General features: G+C 47.1%; 1 protein-coding gene across 1 annotated transcript in view; it reads left to right on the top strand.

The window, feature by feature from the left end:
• Positions 1–622: 622 nt before the first annotated feature.
• Positions 623–25,721, top strand: part of GET4 (guided entry of tail-anchored proteins factor 4) — a 621,709-nt gene continuing 596,610 nt past the window's right edge. The window contains exon 1 of the mRNA XM_069647221.1: positions 623–878. Within this exon, the coding sequence (XP_069503322.1) occupies positions 730–878 (149 nt within the window). The 5' untranslated portion in view covers positions 623–729. The remainder of the gene's footprint in view (positions 879–25,721) is intronic.

The raw sequence follows: 25,721 nt of genomic DNA, 5'->3' as shown, positions 1-25,721 counted from the left end.
GAGAAGCTCAATAAAGAAGTAATCATCAATTAAGTGTTGGAGTCTTACCTTCAATGAACAACCTCTTCCTTTCAGTTGGCGCCACACGAACCTCACCCTGCATTGTCCTGCCTCCCTGTCACTGTGCGAGTGCACCAGAGATGTAATGTAACATAACAAAAAAAGAAGATTGTGTTTTTACCGGGTGAGAGCCCATTGACAGCCATGGAGATTGCGGGTGAGTGAACGGACTCAGGCAGGTCAAGTGGCACCCACCAAAAAAAGGTGAATTGACAGATATGCTACAAACTGATGTGTTTTCAATTCCTTTTGTAACTGATAAAACTGTTAAACCTGTTTACAAGTCAGACTGCAATGATGATGTTAAGCTGGTCCTTTTAATGTATTGCTCTTCACGTGCATGTTTCTTCAGCCATGTAAATGCATTTTGTTTCAAATGTTTATGTTTCATTTTTAAAAAGCATGTTCAAAAAAGCGAACAGATGTACATGGAAGCCATATTGGAAAGGGACTTTTTTGTTCAGTTGCTTTAAATTCTAATTCTTACCGTTCCAAAATGGTTGGAACGCTGAAGCAATGGAAGCGCTTACGACTGTACAGCTGAACTGTGCTCTCAGAAATGATACGTCCAATAAGCTCCCAGCGAGCCACCGTAGCCAATTGGGAAACGCTACGGAAGCCGGCAGGACTGCGGCTCCGAAACGCATCCAATTTCTCGTTTGACCAATAATGTCAGCGATGATGGCGGAGCTAGATGGCTCAAAGAACAGTGCTCGGAACCGGGGCGGGGTACAACGCGTGGAGGGGAAACTTCGTGCCAGCGTGGAGAAGGGTGATTACTACGAGGCGCATCAAATGTACCGCACCCTATTTTTCAGGTAAGCCGGCGCCCCACAAGTAAAAACTGGCATTCTAGGGCTTTCTGTGTTTGCTAGACCCACCCCTTAACTCTCATTGGCCTGTCATGTGGCGTAAGCACCTACTGGACGCTTTCATTGATCCAGAGTAGCGTCAATCTCTTGTAGGCCTGATCCCTTCCTCTTGTCAGAAAGGACCTGTCAGTAGTGAAAGTGTCCTCTGAGTTTGTGTCCTGGTTATAAGGTGCCAAACCTCCTCCACTCTCCGCATCTTAAATGAATCCGCGGGGATAGAAGGAAGTGCTTAACGGGAATATGTAGTAACTTTACGTTATGCAGGAACAGGAGGCAGAAAGCGGAGCGCAGCTACTCCGCTGTTATGCTAAAGCACACGATCTGAACAATAAGCGGACTATGAGGGACGATCTGTTCCTCCACTGAATTCAGTGCATACAGAACACGGGGACCTACATTAAACGTGTCCGACAGACACAGCTCACACCCCATAAAAATGCAAGAGGCATACATTACGCTCCCAGGTGAAAGCACTATCAGTGTATGTCATTTATAACGTGTCTGTACACAAGTGTTTCTAGGCGCGACAAGACAGGGAGGGGTTAACAGAAGGAGGACAACACAGTTATCTTACTAGGCCTTGTGTCATTCAGATAGGGGAGGGGGAAGGGAGAAGTGCAGCCGGAGGGTGGCTCATAAGTGCAGAGAGAGAAGGGACTGTAAGGGTTACAGATACAGGTCCTTAAGTGCTGGGTGAGCGCAGAGGCAGCACAAGGGCAACTGGACAAGCAGGAGCCCGGGTCCGTGTTCAGTGGGAGGCCAGGCGACCAGTTGGGGACATGAGAAAGGGGAAGCGAAAAGGAAGGTCGTGAGTTGCTTCTGGAAGTGGTTCTGCTTAAGTTTGAGAGAGGCTGGGAGGCTGTTCCAGAGGGAGGCCCCAGCTGAGGAAAGAGATCTGCCCCCCACTCTCTGCTTGGAGAAGCGACTGACCCTCAGAGAGTTGGAGGTGGATGAGCAGAGAGCTTGAGAAGGAAAATGTTTAGGAAGAGAAAGTTGGAGGTAGTGTGGTCACAGGTCCCAGAAAAATTTGTGGACAATGCAAAGGGTCTTGAACTTGATCCTTGCAGCAATGGTGAACCAGGGAAGAGATTTCAGAGCTGGAGAGATACAATCCCTGGGCTTGAGGCCAAGGACAGTTCTCGCAGTCCTGTTGTGGATACGTTGTAAAGGTTGAAGAGTGCAGAGATGCATATTTAGAAAGAGGCTGTTGCAGTAGTCCAGCCTTGAGAGGACCAGGGCTCTAGAGACAGTGAGCTTCTGGGGGAAAGTGAGAAAAGGCAGAATACCTCTGTGGAGGTGCAGCTGATAGTGTGACTTCTTAGAGACGTCGGAGATGAGAGCAGAGAAGGAGAGGGTGGAGTCGAAGATAACACCAAGGTTTTTAACCCCACAGGAAGGAGTAGGAAAAGGGCCCATGGTGGGTGGCCAGAGAGAGGAAAGTAGGTAGCAGGAGTCCTGATTGATCTAATAAGGGCTCCGCGTAACCTCCCCTCATACTCACTGTCACCCCCTCCTCCACATTCAAACCACGTACATTGGTCATTCCTTTACTCCACCACACAACGCTATGTTTTACAACCGTACTGTCAAGGCAGAAGAAAATGCATTTAAATTACCACCATCACCCATGCATCTTTCTGCAGCCTACCCTTTCCGTTCGCACCTCTTAAAGGACAAGCCCATGACTATAGTCACACACAAACCCCTCCCATTACCTGCAAAGGCCGCAATGCCTATAGAAATTCAAAGACAGATTGTTGCTGAGATAGATTCCAGTAAACATGGGGAATCCAGCACCTGTGCGTTGACAATGAATTATCAGCTGGAATCCCCAGCAGCGGATTTTTTTTTTTAAAAACCCACCAAGGGGACTTGCCTGTGGTGGTGTCCCCTTTAAACTCCCTTGTCATGACGTACCCTTAATAGAGGGAGCCTTTTGCTGGCACGTACGGGAGTACGGGGGTAGACTCTATGACCGGTACTTCTGTCTCTGCGTCTCATTTACTGTGTGTGCAGAGTGACGCTATGTGACCACAGTACTTCATCACCCTGTTGATCTGTACAGATCTGAATGCTGTGCCTGGCTGCGCCCAGGCCACTGTCCAACCATGTGCTCACGGCTCCATTAAAGGTATGGGTGCAACTGTATAACCTGCTGTGTCCCCAGCAGCACTGATCAGGACGGCCAGTGTGTCCATGGAATTGCCTTACAATACTGTCCTATTGTCCCGCGACAGTGTTCCCGGCAGGGGAGTTTTCAGCATGGCAGGTAGGGGTGAGGGGGCGAATAATGGAAAAAGTCCTGTTTTTTCTCAAGTGGGGAAAACAGGTTCTTCCAAAGTGTGATCAAAGAACGTATCAAAACCCAACTAACCCATCTTAATGGGTGTCCATGACCGCAGAAATAAAACCACTACACCTAGAGCAGTTGCAGCTGGTGAATTTGTAAAATGGAGTATCAATGATTTTCTTGAAACCGAAATAGTGCACATGCAGTACAATTTTGTCCCCTTATATAATTTTTAAATAATGGGTTTAAATCATACTTTTCGCGGTAAAATAAATCAGAAAAAATGGGTAACAATGTAGAATTTATATTTGAGGGGACACATCAGATCCTCATCAACAGTACAAAGGAAAATGTTGTATTGTGTATTCCCCAAAATAACGCAGCCTCTCCCACATTACATGTCAGCATTCCTCGACATTCAAGCACTTTATCCCCAAATCAGGTTTGTTCCCCTTTCGTAACTTTTGTGTCATAAGAAATGAATGAGGCTGGTATTCCATTATCCCTGGTAAGCACCTTTTTCTGCTGCTAGTGCCCAAATAAAATCTTGCAGTTCTCATAAGATAAGCCCACACTGACCTCAGCCCTGCATCCTATCACGCCATATTCATGACTAAACTGATTAATGCAGTTAAACCATTCTTGTCTAAGCAGAATTTCCTCCCAATAGCCAGAGCCACTATTGGGGCTAAACTTGACTATTGTAACATACTCTTGGCTGGCACCTCTGCCAAAAATCTTAACAGACGTCAAATGATTCAAAATAATGCGCTCAGATCTGCCTTAAACATTCCCGCGAGAGAGCATATTTCCCACGCCAGGCATGCTGCCCACGGGCACCCCGTAAGAGAATGCATCAGATGCTAGCCATAACCCACAAGTGCCTCTCGCTCATAACCCCATCTTATCTCACTGAGAAAGTGTCAACTAGCTCCTTTAGACCTAAGCGTTCCCTTTACTCTAACCAGCTGACCATTCTCACCGTCAAAAGGGCCAAGGCTGGTGGCGCTAGCTTCACTTTCATTGCTCCCAAACAATGGAATGCTCTCCCAGTTACACTCAGAAATGAACCCTCTCATTTGTCCTTCCAGAAAGCACTTAAAACCAGGCTCTTTAACTAGTCTTCTTAACATTGCTAGTTACAGACAGAGGTCTGTTCCACCTGTGTTTAATACTACCTGTGCCCCCTCTGTAACCACTGAAAGAGAATCTTCACTCCCCTATGTACACTACACGTTTTAACTGTTACCTGTCTGATAATTAGTTTCAATGTAACCACGAACCTCAGACAGGCTGTCTTCTTATGTTTTGTATGTAATCTGATTCATGCAACTAAGTAAGCATTTCTTGTAACAGCGCCACTATCCCTGAGGGCTGCTTTGTGCGCTTTATAAATGCAAATAAATAAATGTTGTAAGCTAGTTTATTCATAATAAATCCATGGAAAGGAGATTTCCCCTGCAGCCGCCTCTACTTGCAATACTACAAGCCCCATGCTAAGAATCACAGGAGTCAGTGGTGATGGTTAGAAGTTTATTATTGTTGCCTGAATATCTAGATGCTGGAAGGACTGAGCAGTGAAGCTATAATAAATGCCGGAAGAGACCAAAGCGGATCCTCCGCTAGATCCTTTGGTCTGCACCAAAGTCTAGTGCAGTGCAGCTCGCTCACATGTATTGTTTTGCGGTCACGCCCAGTATTGATACTTTAACCATATAGTGTCTTGGCTGTATGATGCCCACACTACATTCTTCCTCTCGCAACTAGTCCCTAGTCCATCGCTTTTGGAATACATCTGTTTCCATATGTGGCAGGAACCTCTAACACGAGCACACAATCTTCGGGACAGCCGGGTCTCGTCTCTGATATCGGGGTGAGCTTTCTGATGTCCCTGATTCTTGTTATATTGGCCACCTCTGTTTAGTATACATTACTCGTGTGCTCATCCTGATGATCAACACTCAGGATATGAGTTGTTTTCAAGTTCAGCACCTATGTCTTTGAGTTTTCCAGCAGGGGGTGGTACCTATTGGCTCCAGGGAATATGATGCTCTTTCCTGCCCACGTTTGCTGTAGTGTGATATCCGTTCATGTTCCAAACTCGGCCGTTTTCTGAGAGGACATCATTGTGGACTTTGCTTAGTGTTCTTTTGGGAGTATTAAACTTTGAGAGTGTGCTACACCCTTTTCTCATTTTTATTTTCACCACGGCTCCCTCACGCATTTCAGAGGCAGAGCTGCACACTGCTTTGTAATTTTCACATCTTATTTCGTCGTGTTTTGTTTTTGACTCTTTAATATGACTTGTATGGAGTCAAGTGTGTCGTCTCCTATGTCGGCAGCCAAGCAGGTATGAGGTTCAATGTTGGTCTGTGACCTCTGATGAGCTGAAATTAGGACGTTCCTGTGGTTGGATCTCTGAGTGATTTTGCTGCCAGTTTCAGAGTGCTTTTATCTATTTGCCCTTTCAACATGGCCATTGGCTTAGGGATAGGACAGGGCTGCTTTATGCTCTTCTATCCTGTTGTTTTCTACAAAGGTTTGCATTTCACTGGAGACTAAGTGGTCTCTCTTGTCAGGGCCTATATGCTTATGTATTCCTTCCCTTCGGAATAATACTGAGTTTGGAAATGTGGTTGACGTGGTGTTATTGGGTAGAAAATGATGCTGGATCCACTTACATAAGTAGTCTTCCATTGCTAAGTCATCTTGTTCCTTCCTTTTTCCATTATCTGTATGGACCTGTATAATTTATGGCTACCCTTTTACAAGGGGTGGTTGATTGTTTCTGCTTCTTGCAGAGGGGCATGTCTCGTGTCACTGTTTTTGCATTTATATCAATGTTCAATTGCAGAACTTAAGATTTGCGGCCATCAGTAGGCTTCCTTGATCCTTTTGCTGTGCCTTTGCGATTAACATAAGGTGTATTTTGATTGGTGGGCGTTGCATTGTCACCCCTGAATAATATGGAATTAACTAAGAGTTCTCCGGCGCTATTTGTCGATATGTTCATAGTGTTGGTGAGAAGATTTGCATATCTGGCCAATCATTGATGGCGTATTGTTCCACCTTTATTGAGGGTTTCATACCAGCTTATTGACTTGGTCCAATCCCTTTCTCGTAGGGGTTGCAGCCCTCACCACTTCTAAAGAAAAGCTTATAAGGAACGGTAGAGGGGGACATAAAATCAGCTTGATTATTCTCACTGGGCACGTGCTGCATGATGGTTGTGGACTCTCGCAGCTTGGCTGCTAGTCTAGTGTTGGCATGGAAGGCTTTGTTCCTCCCTGACTTAGCATATGTACAAGTGATTTATGGTCGGTCAGTAGATGGTTTCTGAAGAATTGACAAGCCCAAGCACGTTCCAACATCTCTTACTTGATCACTGAATTGGGGGTACAAATTTCAAGTTGCAAGCTATTAGCCGAACATAAAATCACTCGTCACATGCACAGAGCACATCATTTCTGACTTGCCAAGAATCCCTTATCACTCACCAGTATGTAGTGGCAATTGCATCTTGTGAGAACTGACTGAATGGGATTCGGAGAGTGTTTTGGAGACAAAGAATACCACGTTTTCATAGTTATCCTTTTATTTTCTTAGGTGTGGCCTCATGGCTGCATGCATTTTATCATCAATTGATGTGGGGTTGAAGGGCTTGAGAGATGGAGAGGTATTTGCGCCCTCGATTGCTGATTCCGTAAGAAATTACCATTTCAAAGTGACCTCTGTTTTGAAGACACACCTTGCAGGTTTGGTCCTTTCTGAAAAGGTTGAAGGACATTTTTCATAATTCTATGCTAAAACAAGGCATACCTTGAGCTCTTCTTGTTGCTGGGGACAGTGCTTCTATAATGATCTTGAGTAGACTTTGCTTAAGTCTTAACACATCTGCAAAAATTATTTATTCCAAATATTCAACACAGTTCACATTGAAGATGCACTTTTCTCTTATTGGAAAAATGTCTGCTGTCTCAAGGGTATGGAGGACAGTTTTTAGAATGTTGTGAATCAGAATTCTGTTAGCAGTATATCCTCCTGGGAGTAGATTACATTTCTGATGTCACGCAAGACAGGCAATCATCCTCTGGAAGACTGAGGTGGCCGAGGGGAGTCCAAAGGTCTTGCTGGTCGATATGTATGCACCAAATGAGTAGTGAATGCCATCGGGAACCTGGAGTCAAATTTCAAGTCTGATTAGATGGTATCCATCCCTCATATCCAGTTGGGAAAATATAGTAGTCCCTGGCAGCCTGGGAATGAGATTCGTTGTGGTTGGAATGGGGTAGATGTCGGTTTACTTGTCAAAATTTGTGTCGATGAAAATGTGACATTTGTCTGTGGATGTTTTCTTGATGAGGATTGTGGGGCTTAACCATTCTAAAGCCTTCACCGGTTTGATAGTATTGAGCAGTATTTGGTTTTTGGTTGTTTGCTGCTTATTGAGTCTATGGTTAGGTGTGACTCTCTTCTTGACCGGGATCACTGTTTTGACATTTTGGCAGTAGCTGTCCAGTAGGTTTTGCAAAGTATCCCCATCACCTGCAGTTGATGTATTCTCAAAAGCATGCCAGCCACATGCTATCATTGGTCTGTTGAGCGTCACTGCCATAATGGTGACATGCTATCTCTTCTGATTGGCTGGTGTCTCATTCCTTCCTGAGGTAGGGGGCGGGCCTGTTGCCTTCTGCATTGCGTCTGAAAGAGATGGAATGTAACTCCCGTTTGATTTGGTGGCAGCCACACACTTCTTCCTTCTGACTTGGTTTCTTACATGGATATTGCTATTTGTACAACCATGGCTAGTAAGCTGCCTTTTTCTTGCATACGTTTTTCCTTTGCCTTATGATTGTTGGTGTGTACCTCTAACATGTTGCTTATCTCATGCTGTCAACTTATTATTTGAAATGACAATGAATCGCCGTTTCCTTTAATTTGACAATGAAATAATCCACTGTTTTATTGGGCGATTTGTACCCTTGTATAGAACTTTTCCCCTTGTTTTGAAAATAGCATGCTCATCGTGCAGGGTTTCCAGGTACACAGTCATTGTTGGTGACACCAGGTGGAGGTAAGCCGCTGAATGTGTGGCCCCTCCTATTGGAGGGCGTTAAGAAGCATGACCTTCTTCCTTATGGGGGGGGCGGCAGGGAGCTTTCCCTGTGTTGTACCACCAGGTGCTAGGGGGCATAGCATAGGTTTTGGCACTTTCGTGGTGACTCTGGGGTTGTTAGCGCATCCTTTGAATCCTATTCCAGAGTCATTCCAGCACTCTTGCCACTTTTCCCTGTTTATATAGGCTAGTGCGAGGAGCGTTTTGCAGTGTTTGGGAATGTGATGGGAGAGGGATTAACCTTACCGAAGTTCGCCCACCAAGCTCGGCTTGGTATCCCCCAAAACTGTGCTCCCCGCCCTCCCCATGCATTGGCCAAATGGGCTTGCAAAGGAAGGACTGACTACCAGTGGATCCAAAACCAGAAGGTACTGTGACATTGGAGGTGACAGGTTGAATCAGATTAATTGAAACATTGCTTGTGGTGATTGCGGAAATATTGAAACATTGCTTGCCGTGATTGAGCAGGGAGCCTGACATGGGGTTATTGGATCATGATTGCCTGCCGTTAACTGCAAAAATGTACCCCTGAAATAGCCTTTGTTGTGACTGCGGGGGTGTGGTTGGCTCTCCCACTCTCTGAGACGCGACCGACCGCTGACTAGTTTAAAACCAATCTGTGATTTTTAAATTTTTTTAATTAAATTTAAAAAAAAAATCTTTCTTTATTGGAACACTTGGTAGCACATTACACAATACAGCAGGGCAGCAATACAAAGCCAGCAGAGAGGTCGGGTCAGTGAGACCTGGGAATGGGTATTACAAGGTACAGAAGGATAAATCACAAATACACAGACGGTTGTGTTTGTATGGTTCTCGTACAAGAAGTTTGGTGTTTGGGATAGTTCACGTCAATTGGGGGGCGAAGGTTGTGCCCGGCATTATTGTTGTATGCAGAATGTACATTCTAAGTGGATTCCAAATGTCTCTTGGGCGAGGTTCATGTGGTTGCATGTGTGCCCATTGCTCTTCCATACCTTTGGCCTAAACTACATTCTTCAGCCAGTGGACTTTGTTGGGAGCATTCACACTTGTCCAGCGCAGAAGACTACAGAGTTTGGCTAGAAGGAAGCATAGCCATAAACATTTGCACATATTGCCCAATGGTGGGCCGAAATATGAAACAAGCAGAGCAACGATAGGGGGGCAACAACCTTACCAGTCATTTCGGACAGCATCACACACATCTCTCCAGAAGGTCACAAGTTGCAGGCAGTCCCACAGCATATGAAAGTATTTAGCGTGGGTTATGTTATGTTGGGTATATTTCTTGAGCGCACGGCCACCCAAGGGTTTCTTGGCGCAGGAGAGATAGGCAGTATTCAAACAAGGGGCCAAAGAGAAGGGAACAGACACCTAGAAGAGCACGCCAGAGGCGAACGCCGGACCAACACACTAAGGACCACACAACAAGGAGCTGGTCCTGTCCTGAGCCTGTCCAGTGCCCACAGAGCCCAGGGCCAGGAACGCTACACATACAACTTCAAACTGCATGCAACCCTATCCTGCCATCATCGTCCGTTGAGCGGGTAAGTACCCTAGCTTCTCATTGACTCTCGAACAATGCACTTCCTATCCTATCTCAACCTACATGCTGCTACCTCTACAACCACACGTGGAACAATTGCCCTCCTATTTGGCTGTATGTGTAATGTAGATACCCTGCCTATTGTCTAGTTGGGTGCACTTCCATTTGCCTCACACGTGGGAAAACCACCCAGTCAAAACCTTATTACTTCTAAACACATTCTTACTGCCTTGTGCACACCTTCTTATGAACGTGCAGCCTAGTCATCCAACCTGTACATGTCTGCATCTGCTTAATTGTGCTACTGTCTGGTCTGCAATGAGCCCCGCTTTTATGCCTGCACTAGCCGCTAACTTCTACCTCTAGCCCACCGCACCGTCGCTACAGCATCTACCCTTTGACACTGTATTCACCCGCTGTGCCATGATATTGCATTTAGCATCCCAGTGTATTCAGCTTTTTGTGCCTAATATTGCATTTAGCACGTGACACTGTATTTTCCCTTCTATGCCTTTTTGATACCGCAGTCAGCCCACGATAATAGAAGTGTAAAATGTTGCTAACCCTAGACTCATCCTGCTTACCGCACTGGTCTCACCAGATACAGCTCATTTACTAGCTATATTTGTATTTTGGTTCTTCTGCCTTAGTGTCTTTTCTACTCGTGACTCTGCCCCTAAGCACCACCAGTGCTCAAAGACACTCCTGGCCCACACCTGACACCATCCACCCTCTCTCATATTATTCACCAGCCTTACTCACCATGGTTGCACCCAACCCGTATTTGAACGACCCAGCCCTCTGGATCCAACACTTTACCACCAAACCCACACCGAATCGCCCTTGCACCACCCTCACCAGAAACGCGAGACTTGGCTCCAGATGCTGTCGCTCACTCACCACCCAGTCTACGTGCACAGCCACTCGAGCCTCTCCACCGACGCTGCCCATCGCTACACATAACCGCAACTTGAGACTAGGTATGAGACTACACTTGTCATCTACTCATCCCCATCCCCACATTAGCAGCTTCACCTGTCCACGCCATACTCCTAACCTACCATCTCGGAGCCCGACTGAACCCGTCTGCATTCACTGGAGTCAACCATGCACCTCACACACAATAAACCAGAGACTAGCTACCAGACTCCTTCTGGGGACGTGCCACGAGGGCCTGTACCCCAACTCCATACCCCCCCACGACCAGCCTTTGACCGCACTCGAACACACCTCCCTAACCCAGCACCGGACACGAACTCAAACCCATCACCACCTCTGACCTCGGGCCATATCAAGGCAAGCAACAAGAAACTCGCTGGTGTTCTGATCAAGGCCCGATCCCTCTCGGCTCACGCCTTTGATATTGCGGATATGATTACTTCTGGTAATCTAGACTTCCTGGCTATTACCGAAACCTGGTTGCATACTGTATCCGGCCCTGCTCTCTTCCTTGCAGTTCCAGACAATTATTCCATCATTAGACAAGACAGGGATTCCAATCAATCCAAGGGTGGAGGACTAGCTGTCATCTTCAAAAGTTCACTTGAACTCAGGATGATGCCTACCATCCAGATTCCATCTGCTGAAATCTTTTAAGATACCCTTCTCCCCTAACCAAGATACCCTTCTCCCCTAACCAAGATACCCTTCTCCCCTAACCAAAATATCACAGCTCATCTCATATATAGGTCCCCTGGCCCCATCACTTCACTTATTGATGATTTATCTTCCATTCTTGCCTCCAGCACCAAGCACAACTCGCAAATCCTTCTATTTGGCGACTTCAATTTAGGCTACCAAGACGCAAATGATCACAAAGCGTCTGATTTCCTAAACGCTTTAACGGACTTTGGTTCAACCAAGACATCAAAGAGCCCACCCATATCAAAGCTCGCACACTCGATTGGGTTGCGGACCTAAACTGCAAACTTAACCTGATCTCTGTGAGCCCTTGCCTATGGTCAGCCCACTACAAAATAACCTTCGCTATCAATTCTAGCCCTCAAATTTGCAAACCTAATCTAGCCCCGGCCATTCAAACCCGCAATAAGAAGGATATCTCGACCGAGAAACTCCTTCCCATTATCCTTCCTCTACTAAATACCTCTCTATCCACCAGTTCCGACCCCACATTATTAGTGGATATTTACAACGAAGCCATGCTCAAAGCCCTCGACACTTTTGCTCCGCTCAAATTGCGTAAACAGAAACCTCGTTCTCATCTGAACTCCTGGTTCACTCCGCATCTCAGAGACTTACGCAAAGAAAAAAGAAAAGCTGAGTCCCTTTGGAAAAACACACCTTCCACTGTTAACAAAAACAACCTAACCTTGGTTACCCCCTCATACAAAGCCGCTATTCTTACAGCCAAAAAAGATGTCTACAACAAACGCATCCCGCAGGCCCAATCTAAGACGAAGGAACTCTTTAAGATCCTTAAGGAACTAGAGTTCCCTGTAGCCCCCTTGGTGACTTGCTCCACTGACACTGTCTGGTGCTGGAATATTCAAAAGGCACTACTAGATAAAATTGCCTTATTGCAAGTGAAAATGAATGCTAAAAAGAACACCCTATCTGATCTTCCCCTGAACTCGCCACCGCCTAACCTCCCAGTCCCTACATGCCCTCCCAAACCTTTTAGCTTCTCTACGCTATCCATTGAGGAAGTGGAAAATATCATCAAAAAGCTTAAACCCTCAAATTGTCAAGGCGACTCATGTCCTGCACCTATTATCAAGGAAGCTGCCCATGACCTTGCACCATTCATCACTACTTTTATAAACGCCTCCTTCAGATCGGGTATTGTCCCTGAGAACCTCAAGGATGCTTGGGTTATCCCACTAATCAAAAAACCTTCCCTTGACCCAAGCAACCCTGCTAATTACAGGCCTATTACTACGGTACCTTACCTACTAAAAATTCTAGACCGCGCCGCTTACTTGCAAATACAGAACTAACTTGAATCAAACCAACTACTTGGTCTTCGTCAATCTGGCTTCCGCCCTAGACATGGCACAGAGACTGCCTTGATTGATTTAAAAACGCAAATTGATGACTTTAAAGATGAGGGCAAGCTGGCACTCCTCCTCTTGCTCGATCTGTCAGCAGCATTCGACTTGGTCGACCATAAGATCCTTTGCCACCATTTCAAAATTGCTGCGCATTTTTCTGACTCAGCATCGTCATGGATCAGTTCCTTTTTAGCAAACAGAACCATGAGGGTTTTCTTTCTTCTTGCCTCAGCAGAACCTGCACCTGTCCCCTTTGTAGTCCCCCAAGGATCCTGCGTCTCCCCCACACTATACAACGTGTTTACTAAGCCCCTCTTTGACATACTCGATTATCTGGGTGTCTCATATACCAACTATGCTGATGACACCCAGATACTCATCCCTATATCAGGCGACTTTGCTCTCGTCGCAAAGGCACTTAATGATGTCTACCTAATCATCCAGGCGTGGATGGCTCATCATGGCCTCTGCCTCAATGATGAGAAAACAGAGCTACTCATCCTTAGAACGCACTCCAAACTGGCCAAACCTGACCCAGCATACAAATCATTCACCATAGACGGTAACATCATCAAAGTGTCAAACGTAGCTAAAACTCTAGGCATTTATCTTGACGCAACCTTGTCACTAACCAGACAAACCAATGCCGTAGCCTCCGCCTCGGCCTATATGTGCAAACTCATCACAGCCTGCAGACCCTTACTGAACACCGAGAACTGCATCATTTTAGCTAGAACACTAATCTTGTCAAAAATAGACTACTGCAACGCCCTTTACTTAGGAACTAGCAAAAAAAACCTGGACAAGCTACAAGTCACACAAAACAATGCCATCAGGGCAGCCCTCAACATCCCGAGAAGATCTCACATTTCTGACATTAGGTGCAACCTTCACTGGCTCCCTGTTGTGCAGCGAATATCGGATAAAACATTAGCATTAACTTACAGGGCCCAGAACAACTTGGCACCAGCTTATCTGACCAGCCGGTTCTCACAGCATGTTGCGCTCAGACCACTGAGATCAGCCTATATCAACACTCTCTCTATTCCTAGATTTAAGTTACAATCTGCGGGGGGATCAAGCTTCCCAGTCCTTGCAGCTATACTTTGGAACACCACCCCCGTTGCACTCCGATCAGAACCCACGTTCCACGTCTTCAAAACCAAAACCAAATCTTGGCTTCACAACCTTGATGAGCCTACTTCGTTCCCACTTTAGGTGCTCTCCGTAGTACACCAGCATCTCTTTCCCCGGTCCAACTCTTGCTCTCTCTTACTCTCTCTCCCCCTGCAGACCCTACTTTAGCTTCAAGTACCTTTCATACATTCGTGGAGTAACTATGTTTAACCGGCTCCACTATTTCACTACCTGTATCTTTATAAGCTTTATTGTATATTGTTTCCTATATTGTTTCTTGTAAGACTGGTCCACTAAGGGATCAAGTTATGCTTGCCTGTAACCACCTTCTTGTAACTACGCGCCCATATGCCTCTGGGCAAGGCGGCACGCTACAAATAAATAAATACAAATACTGTTTTGAGCGCTTTTCTAAAAGCCAGGTGATTCGATAATTTCCTGATCGACGGTGGCAGCTCATTCCATAAATTGGCAGCCACAATGGAAAACGCACGGCCACCCACCCTTGTGCGTTGAAACCTGGGTACGATAAGTAGATCCTCAGAGGAGGATCACAACAGGCCCGGTGGACTATGCACAAAGCTTCGAACCTAATGCGCTGGCTCACAGGTAGCCAGTGCAATGATCGTAGTACCAGAGATATATGAGCTCCATAGGGGGTACCAGTTGCCATGCGGGCTGCCGGGTTTTGTAGACGTAATTGCTGCGTGAGACCCTTGGGCTGGGACAGATACAGCGAATTGCAATAGTCTAAACGAGGTAAGACCAGAGCATAACTACCAGAGGGTGTAGAAGCTCGGGGATAAACTGGAGCACCTTCTTCTAAACTTTAAGTTGGTAATGGCCTGTTTGGCAGACTGCTGCAACTTGATTAGCCATAGACAAGGAGGCTGAGAGAATTACCCCTAGATTTTTCACTTTACTAACCGGATTAGGAAGGGGACCAAGAGTGAAAGGCCAGAAGGAAGAAACCTAAAGTGAAGGATCAGGAGGGCACCCAACCTCCGTCTTGTCTCCGTTCAATTTGACCCAATTGTTGTCCATCCACTCACTAACGGCAGCCAGGCAATCCCTTTAGGCATGACGACACCTCAGCCCAATCCAAACGGATCAGGATTTGGGTGTCGTCGGCGTAAGAGTAGCACTTGAGGCCGTGGGAGCAGATGAGACCCACCAGGGCCCAGAAGTAGATGCTGAATAAGATCGGAGACAAAGACGAGCACTGTGGGACACCGCAGGTGAGGTGACAAGGAGTGGATAGGAACGGTGGCATAGAAAGAGTCTGCATGCGATCTGCCAGGAATGAGGTGAACCAGGCTAGTACCTGACCAGATATTCCTATCTGGGCAAGATGAGACAGCAGGATGGGGTGGTCGACCGCGTCAAATGCCGCTGATGGGTTTAATAAAATCAGGGCCCCCACCCCACCTGAGTCCACCAGCCCGGACATGTCATCCTGGACAGAGACTAGCACACTCTCAATGCCTCTGCCAGGTCTAAAATCGGCCTGTGCAGAATCAAAGACGTTGGAGGTTTCCAGAAAGGACGAAAGTAAGGGGGAGACCAGAGATTCAAGTAATTTAGTCAAAAAAGGCAGCAAAGAGATGGAGCGAAAATTGGCTGAAACAGTAGGATCAAGTGACGGCTTCTTAAGAAGCGGGACAATCCTAGCAGATTTCTGCTGGGATAGCATCGGAGGGCGAGGAAGATTTAATGCTTTGAAGGGCTGATAACACTCCTTCTGTAAACAACTGAAAGGTAGGCCATTTAGTAGTGCTTTCTGGGTGTGTAGCACTAAGAGTAGGTTTCATTTTGCTAGAGGATATAGCTACAGATTTAGCAATATTCGTCCGAATATCGTAAATTTTAGTGATAAAGAAATGAGACCGTCACATAATTCTTGTGTTGATTTAACCCTCCATATAAGAGAATCAGAGGTTGACAGTGATTTAATGATGGAGAACAGCGTTTCAGGTTGACGCAGAGCTATTTCAATCTTGCGAGAGAAATAAAGTGCTTTAGCAACTTTAATGTCTGCCAAGTAAGTAGTAAGGCAAGATTTATATGCTTCTCTGAGATGAGGATCATAAGATTTGCGCCACTTGCGTTCGGACTGTCTAACCTTCACTCTAGCTGTTCTGAGTTGGTCAGAGAACCAGGGCTGGGAAGGCAGTCTACGCAGTTGTACCAGCTTCAGTGGAGCACATTTATCTGCAGTATCCTGAAACAGTGGAGAAAGTAGTGAGAGAGAAGTGGGGAGAACAGATTTACATCTGGAGGCTATCTCCAAGGCTAAGTCTTGCGTATGGAAAGGGCGCCAAAAGTGCAACCATACTTTAGGTGCTGGAATCTTAGTGGACGAAGTTGTGGTTTTAAACATGCAGGTTATGATAAAATGATCTGACCAGACCACAGATTCAATAAAGTTAAGAGTTATTAGAGATTCTTTGGCAACAATCAAATCCAGTGTGTTTCCCAATTTATGTGTGGGGCCTTGGACTAATTGATGTAGTTCAAGGTTGAGTATACTGTCAAAAAAAAGATTCATGTCAGTAGGTCTAGGGGAGTTAACTCGCAAGTTAAAATCTCCTAGCACTATAAGGTTGGTAAAATGCATTTGCACGTCGGCGAAGAGATCTAGAAAAAGTTCCCCGATGGATCAGGGAGGCGGTATATGAGGAAAAAATGGCACAGACATGAAGACGAAATAGCACATCGGAAAAGAAGTGCTTCCATTTTAAGATTATGATAACAGCTCAGCTGAGTGGCATCAAATTCAGAGCGGTAGATAACTGCAACCCCACCCCAATGTTGGGGGGGAAAGGGGGGGAGGCGATCAAGATGACTAATGCAGTATTCGGCTGGGTTTGCCTGGACGAGTGCCGACGATGAGCTGGGCAAAAGCCAAGTTTCAGTGAGACAGAGCAGCGCTGGCCATCTGCTTATCAAGAGATCATATATTTGGTCAGTATGGGCAAGCAAAGAGCACGTGTTTATTAAAAGTAAAGACGATAAATGGGAGAGAGATCCCTCCATCAACGTTGTTTTACTGGGGATGGGACCGACATTGGAGAAGGTGTCCTTCCATCCAATTGGCAGTATGGTGGGTACAACGTGGGCATTCATCGGTCCCCTCATTAGAAAACATGTGCAACCTATCTGGAGTGTAGTGATACCAGTGTAGCACTTTTAGTGGTATCAATTGGAAAAGTGAATTATATGATACTTTGCGTACATATGTCAGACCAGAGATCGTCAGTGACGTCCAATTGGAGATATTTGCCCATTTAGCTTGTACATTGTGATGTAGTATACCTGAGCGAGTTTGAAGTCAGTGATATAGGGACGACCCTCGGCTACGACTGTCGCACACCGGTAGAACAAAAACTAAAAGCATCGTTTTCAGGCTTGACAGGGTGACAACTCCATAATTTCTTACATGCCTTGCGCAGACCCGCATATTGCAGCCAATGTGAAGACGTACTGCACTTGAGCCCTGGGATATCGGAGGTTTGGATGAAGTTCGTCTCCCAGATACAGTGATCCCAATGTGTGAAACCTGTGTCGCATCCAAGCCCTGCGTGAACCGGCATAGACCCCTGGTAGGGATGGAGCACAGTTCCAAAGAGGAAAGTCTTCATGGTATGGGGCATGTACATCTATCTCCTCCCATATTTAAGCCAGGCCAGCGCTGTGACGCTTGCAGGGTCAAAGCCGCAGTCGTCAGCAAATCTGGCGGGAACAACCAACGATCGCAGGTCCCTGTCCCCCACTGAGTGTCTTTCTAGTAGTGTGTAAAGGGAGCGCGGGGGGTGAGTTATCGCCGAACCAGAGGGCTGCACATTGTGCTTGTGCAGCCATCCAGTACAGCCGGAAGTTAGGGGAGGGTTTGCAGCCCCCATCGTATGGCTGTGTTCAATCTTACTACCCTTGAGTGCCACACAAATTTACAAGGTTCACCTTCCAAGTCTTGAAAAAAAGATTACCCAGGACACAGTGGTACATTGATGAAAGATACAAGAGTTTAGGAAGAACAATCATTTTGGGGAGGGCTATCTTGCCGGCTATTGTGATGGGGAGATGGGCCCAGTCTGTGTGTTTAGCCCGTAATTGAGTCGTATGCGCATTTATAGTTGCAGTCGTGCAGCATAGGGCTTTTGTCTTGCAACTGTCACCCCCAAGTAGTGTATGGTCACTGGAGCCCACTTGAATCCCTGTAGATCCTCGGGTGGGGTGGTGATGTCCATAAGAGGAAAGAGCTCCGATTTGCTGCATTTCACCCGGAGACCTGATACCTTTCAGAAGTTTAGAATGTCTTAGTGTTCCCGGGGGTTCTGAATGTATACCAGCGCATCGTCTGCATAAGGGGAAATTGTCTGCGGTGCGCCCGCCATTCTGATCCCATGGTGTGTATGTTTATGACTTATTAAATCTGCCAATGGTTAATAGCAAATATCAGGGGTGACAAGGGGCAGCCCTGCCGTGTTCCTCTGCATACCTCAAATTGTGAGGAGAGCAACCCATTTGTGTTGACCCGGGCCACTGGCATTGTATAAAGGAGATGAAAAGCTTCAAGAAACCCTTGGCCAAACCCACACTTTGATAACACTGCATACATGATTCGCCATGCTACAGAGTCAAATGCCTTTTAAATGTCTAGTGTAGCAGCTACCGCTTGGACCCCAGGATCTATCTGTGCCAATATATTAAAGAGGTGGCGCAGGTTCAGTTCTGTGGACCTATCTGGGATGAACCCCGACTGGTCCGGGTGGATAATGTACAGCATGACCGGCATCGGCCGAGTGGCCAGTATCTTTGCGAACACCTTTACATATGTATTAATTAAAGATAGGGGACAATAGGAACTGCATTGATCCACAGGTTTCTCCGGTTTCAGCAAAAGCATAACGGCCTTGCGTATGGTGCCAGGAAGTGACTGGGACGTGAGGGATTCACGCCAGACCTGTAGAAGGTGTGGGGCAAGGGTCTCCTTGTAGCATTTGTAAAATTTGGTTGTGAATTTATCAGTACCAGGGGCCTTCCCAGATGGTCAATTGTCTGAATAACATCGGATAGCGAGATGGGGAGATCCTAGTAGGGCCCTGGTGTCATGTGATATCTGACTGTGGGCGTGGATCGAGAAATACACAATCTCCTCCCGCCTGCATGTGTCATTGTTAGTGTAAAGGTCCTTTTAGAAACCTGCAAATACTCCATTGTTGGGTGTGTGGACTAGGTTACCCGAGGTATCCCTTATGCGTGGAATGCACCCATTGCCGTTCTCCTGACGTGCCATGCGAGCAAGCAGTTTTCCAGGTCTGTCCCCCTCCTTGTATCCTCTAGTGGACATTAGGGTATCAAAGAATTTAATTTCACGCTCAGCATGGATTCTAAAGGTGTCGATGGCCTCCTTGATCTGTGCCAGCGTGGCCATGGGGGGTGGGGAGGGTAGCTGGCTAGCCCCTGTTCTAGTCCCTGCAGTCCGTCCTCGCATTGTTCTATGCTTCTGTTTTTATTAATTTTACCAAAACTCATACATGGCACTACATAAACAAATGTGATATCAAGTGTCACCTTTAAAACATGCCTACACCCTACTACTCCCAACCCACCCGCCCGACATCAAACTCCCCCACCCCCTCACTTGCCTGCATTCCATATACACTATAAGCGCATTACTTTCCGACCAGGTAGGAGCCCCATGCATTATCACCGAAATCAGTCCGCATTTGCGTCTTCTGTCGTCGTCTTGGCAAACATAGTTTGTAACAGAACTTCCTATTCCCCAACTCCCTCCAAGGCTTCTTCGTTATCCCGATATACCACCCATTTCCAGGTCACAGTTTCTGCTGCTCCCCCCTTATACAAATCCCTCCACCATTCCTGTATTCTCGGACTGCCGATTTCCATGGCATAGCTATTCTCCGTTTGGCAACGATGCCTGGTAAATCCTTCCGTTTACTAACATGTCTCCGGTCCTTTGGGTGTGTGAAGTAGCCCAGCAGGCACGTGCCAGTGGAGAGCATATCCAAGTCCACTCCTACCTTTTGTAACCTGTTTGCCACCTCCTGCCAGAACCGCCCAGCCACCGGACATGACCAGAACATGTGAAGCATTCCTGCACCTATCGCCTTGCTGCTGGGGAAACCTTGTACTTTTGCTCCCGGAAACCTGGAAATACGCTGAGGTGTCAAGTACGCACTATGCGTCACTAGTAATTGTATAAGCTGCAATCTCGCGTTACGTGATACTTTCTTATGGTATCCCGGTATCCTTGCCCATTGTACTTCTGTGACGGTTACCCCCAGATCCTCGTCCCACTTCCCTCTTATCTCCAAGTGGAGACAAACCCATTAGACAGTAAGAGGTTGTATATTCGCGATATAGTGTGCACACCTTCAGCTATATCATACAGGATGTCAACAATCAAGTGTTTCTCCATCACCTTGCTATATGCGGGCCACCTTCATGTAATTCTTTTTCTTAATAGGACCGTGTAATATATATGGCCTCTATGTATGCCTGTCTGTCTTGCTATCTCTAAAAAGGGTATTAATACAGTGTCCTGCTAGAGATCCCCAATAGTAGCCACCCCACTGGCCTCCAGTACGTGCGTATGCCTATTCTCGCTTGGGACAAGGATGCCACTATCGAGACCTGGGGAATCTGTGCTGACACCGGGTCTGTCAACCCCATCACAGCCAAAGCCCTGTCCCACTCTTTCAACCCAAGGGACACGAGGTGCGGCGGCTGGCGCCCTCGAGGTTTCCGGAGCCACAATATGTCCGTTAAGTAATAGCACCTATGCAGATTGCAACATCGTGTCCGGAGTAGGGTCCTCTGCTATCCAGTCAACCACGAATTGAAGCTGTCCTGCTATATAGTATAATTCAAAGTTCGGGACTCGTATGCCTCCCTCCACTTGCAGCCTATATAGAGTTGTAAGGGCTATTCTGTTTATCCCATTTTGCCACAGGAAGCCTCTGCAGATACTTTCCAAGGTTTTAAAGGTCCTAGGGATATAAAATGGGACATTCACAAAAAAGTGAATTAATCTGGGCAGTGCCACCATCTTCAACAGAGCGGCCTTAGCCATCATCGAGAGGGGCTACTTAGTCCAGAACTTCATAAAGCTGCTGATGTTTTCCACAACACACAGTGTTATGCTTGTGTTCCTCAGCAGGGTCGTGGTACACATTAACCCCCAAATACTTAAACTCTCGCACCTTCCACTGTAGGGCAAGCACTGGCAACGCTTTACTCTCCAAATGTCTCAGTCACGCTGTCGCAAATAATGCCGATTTATCCATGCTGATTGTAATCCCTGACAGTGTCGCAAAAAGCGCCATGGCCTCCAGGAGCAATTTTAAGTTATCCTCTGGATTCCGGATATATAACGATGTGTCACCCGCGTATAAGGAAATCATTTGTCTGGTCCCCTCTATGTCTATACCTGCCTCCTCGTATCCATGTACTGGGCGATCAGCTCCATAGCAAGGACGTAAAGCAGCGGTGATAATGGACAACCTTGCCTCTGAAATGCGTCTGCCAGTTTTGACCCTAGCCATCGGCCTGGTGTACACCAGTTGGATCCACTTAATACAAATCTGTCATAAACCGAATTTGCACAGTGTTGCATAAAGCCAGTCCTATCGCACCAAATCAAATGCTTCCACCGCATCTAATGTGGCTATGGCACACGGCATTTCCCAGGATGCTGTAATATTTATTACATGATGTAACCTCCAGGTTCCATGCCATGCTACGGTCAGGAACATATCCCATCTGATCTTGTTGTACTAATTTATGTATAACCCTTTTCATTGTATTTGCCAGTATGGAGGTCAGTATCTTAACATCCTGGTTAAGCATTGAAAGGGGCCCTAAACGAGCCACATTCTGTTGGGATTTTGTGTGGTTTGAGGAGAGGTCTGATAATAGATTCTCTCAGGCTAAGTGGGAGGACTCCCACCTCATAAGCGTCATTGAAGGTGCTAAGCAGATAGGGGGGGATGGGGGGTGGTAATTCGTGTGCATATTCTTTATAGAACTCGCTGGGTAGTCCATCCGAACCCTGTGTCTTCCCCATTGGCAAACCCCCAATAGTGTTTTGTATATCTTCCACTGTCGGGGCACCTCTCAGCTGTCCCTTTCCTCTTGGGTCAGTCCTGTGAGCTCAATGTCGTCTAACACCCCCTCCAGGTGTGCGCCAGACACCGGGGGTCCCTCTTGATATATTAAATGCTAAAAATCCCATAACGCATCGTAAACCCCATTTAGCTGTGGCACAGGTGCCCCTGTTCCACGTTTATCTAATGTATAGGCCCTTGCTGTCCCTCCTTCTTGTATAGCCATGCTAGCAATCGGCTAGGCTTATCCCCTTCTGGATGCTGCCTCTCTGTATATTTAGAAAAACTCTGCTTGCCCAATCTCCCCCAGCAATCTATGTATTTCTGTTTTATCTCCTCTGTTTCCGCACTGCTATCTGCTAAAATTTCCTCAGTTGCTCTTCGGCAGAAGCCAACTTTATACACCACTAGATCCCGCTATTGTGCCACCCCAAACCACTACCTTCAATGCCTCCCAAAAAGTTCCAGCACTAGGTAAACTGGCCAATTATGCAAGGCATATTCTCTTATGCAATCTTTAATCCAGTCACGGAATGGAGGGTCCCTCAACGACTCACTTCTGAGCCTCCAAATGGGTATTGTGCACAGGGGGGTACATATTGCTACTGCAGGCTAAGTGGGGCATGGACCGACAAAACCCTACCTTTTGTATTGAGCATTTGTAATGTGATGCATCAATTCTCTGCCCACCCAAAAAAAAATCTATCCTTTTGTGTACTGCGTGTGGGGCTGAAAAATGCGAATAATGCCAGACATCTGCTTGAAGAGCTCTCCAGGCGTCCTCCAAGTCAAAGGAATCCAGAAGCGTTCGCAACATCCTGGCAGTTGCAGCCGGCCTTGTGTATTTGGTATCTGACCTACTAGTGTTGGGTCTAATATGCAATTAAAGTCTCCACTCCCCTCATCCCCCACACCATGCTGCTCCCCCGATAATGGCCCAGCCGTGAATATAGTGTCTGAAAAAATCTGGCTGCTCCGTGATTGGGGGCATACGTGTTAACCAAACAAGTATCTATGTGTTCCAAAAGGCCCTGTACCAGCACAATCCTTCCCTCGTTGTCCCTTTTTAATTTGCATAACCTTAAAGGGCACTGAGCGCTATCCATATCAAGACGCCGCAAGCATAGGTGGAATACGGGGAACCAAATACCTGCCCCTTCCATTCACTTGCCAAGAAAGCTTGTTTTCCGCTGTAAGATCTGTTTCCTGTAGCAAAGCAATATCCACCTTACAACGCTTAAGATATGTAAATAGCCTGTTTCTCTTCATATATGCGTTCAAACCCCACACATTCCAGGTTAGTGCATTTGTTACCCGCCATTCGCTTCTGACCACGCCCAACCGACTGACTCTTTGTCCTCCCATCAAGCTCTCCTTTCCCCGCTTGCTGTGCTCCCATCCGAAGTGCTGTGTTGTTTACCCCTATCTTTGTACATGCAGACAACCCTACCCCCTCTTGAACTTCCTCAACTAATAACTGCCCAGCTTTGTTGTCCTTGGTCAGGCATTTCCGCCTCTCGCAGTCGCCCCAAGCTGTCCTGCCTGGGGCTTGATCACAACGGATGGGCACCTAAACTATGAAGGTTGTGGCAAGCGCTGCCATGGGTACTTTCTCTTCTTGTTGCAAGTGTTGACTACTAAAAGATCCTGTCATGTGCGAGAAACGTCTGTTCGAGCGTCCAAGACCAATTCCATGGGCAGATTGCCCTGTAGCAAAACAGCCCCTGCATCACAAACTATACGTTGAATGGCAGACCCACTGGAGTCTGCAGCTGCCCAGGTTATGCTGTCCAAGACCCTTTACTTATTTCCAGGCTCAGACTGGGCAGGGCTTCCCTTACGTCTTCCTCGGTAGTCCCCCTGCTTTCACTTCCCAGGGCCTTATCTTCTCCCTGTCCATCCACGTCTGTGCCTCCTCCGGGAGGTCAAAAAACCAAGTCTTGGATTTATATATGATCTTGAGCCGTGCTGGATAGATCAACATATACTTCAGGCCAGCCTCCCTGAGCCTGGCCTTAACTGCTGAAAAATGTGCCCTGCTCTTCTGAACCTGAAATGTATAGTCTGGATGGCCTGCTGCGTGAGGTTTCCCGGCCCAATCTCCTGCAGCAGCATGTTCTCTATCTATGTTGTCTGGTCCGCTTGGTTGTGCAGTTCCAAGGCGCCCACTTCCCAACTCTTGCACCGGTTCCATACTTCCTCCAGGTGTTAGCTGCTTGGTCCTGACAAAGCTATCCAATGTTGGTTGGTTCACCTTGGTCTTGGCAGACTTTGGAGGCATTTGGTCAGTCTACGTTGTCCCCCCCCCCTCCACACCCCATTATTGGCCACCGACACTACCTGTTTGGAGAACAGCCCTTGTGGGTGCCCACGGTTAGGCGCCACTTAGGGAGCAGAGCTTACATGCTCATAGCCGTATGGGGTTGTCCATCACCATTGCTTTCCAAGTCTGGTGCTCAATATGCGCAGGCCATGTACCCAGCGTGAACTTCCCCTGTATGTTTCCCTCCAATCTTGCCAAGTGTTAATGACACACTCAAGGTGCTGTTGTCTCCTGTAAGTAGCTCACTGTATTCTATGTATCTCCCCCTTATTCTTATAGAAGCCTGCTGTATTGCGACTGTAGTATGTTGCCTCTTTGTGTTACGATCAAACGCAGCCTATGCTTCTCATCGCCACTCTCCTTCAGTAATCGGGTCCCTTGATGCTCGCAGGTGGTGTGTGTGTGAGAGAGAGAGTCTGAGAGAGAGAGTCTGAGAGAGAGAGTCTGAGAGAGAGAGAGAGAGAGAGAGAGAGAGTCTGAGAGAGAGAGAGAGTCTGAGAGAGAGAGAGAGTCTGAGAGAGAGAGAGAGTCTGAGAGAGAGAGAGAGTCTGAGAGAGAGAGAGAGTCTGAGAGAGAGAGAGAGAGAGTCTGAGAGAGAGAGAGAGTCTGAGAGAGAGAGAGAGTCTGAGAGAGAGTCTGAGAGAGAGAGTCTGAGAGAGAGTCTGAGAGAGAGAGAGAGTCTGAGAGAGAGTCTGAGAGAGAGAGTCTGAGAGAGAGAGTCTGAGAGAGAGAGAGTCTGAGAGAGAGAGAGTCTGAGAGAGAGAGAGTCTGAGAGAGAGAGAGAGAGAGAGAGTCTGAGAGAGAGAGAGAGACAGAGAGAGAGACTGAGAGAGAGTCTGAGAGAGGGAGGGAGGGAGGGAGGGAGAGAAAAAAAAAAACACACACACACACAGCACCTCCTGGTGCAATCGCAAAAGCCACTGCCCGCTGAGGGCTCGCTGCTGTTCTGTACCCCGCTCCGTCACGTTCCTCAAACGGACCGGGTCTGCAGCAATCCTCCTCTGCACCGCTCGCTCCCTGTAGCTGCAGCAGCTGCTCCACTTGCATTCCGCGCATCGTTGTGCCGGTTGAGATACTCTGCTTCTCCAGAATCTCCGGGCTCTCTGTTCGGCTTCACTTCCCTCTTTGTTTCACAGGCGCCATTTTGCTATCGGGCACCGCCGTCGGCTGCATCGTTTCTCTCCTTTCATCTCTGCGTGCCGCAGACCTCCGTTCTCCCCCTTGCAACCATGCCCTCCAGGAGGGTTCATACCAG

Source organism: Ambystoma mexicanum, chromosome 2q (genome assembly GCF_040938575.1).
Source record: "Ambystoma mexicanum isolate Mex_15411 chromosome 2q, UKY_AmexF1_1, whole genome shotgun sequence".
Taxonomy (NCBI): domain Eukaryota; kingdom Metazoa; phylum Chordata; class Amphibia; order Caudata; family Ambystomatidae; genus Ambystoma; species Ambystoma mexicanum.
This window is presented reverse-complemented; position numbering and strand designations above follow the sequence as displayed.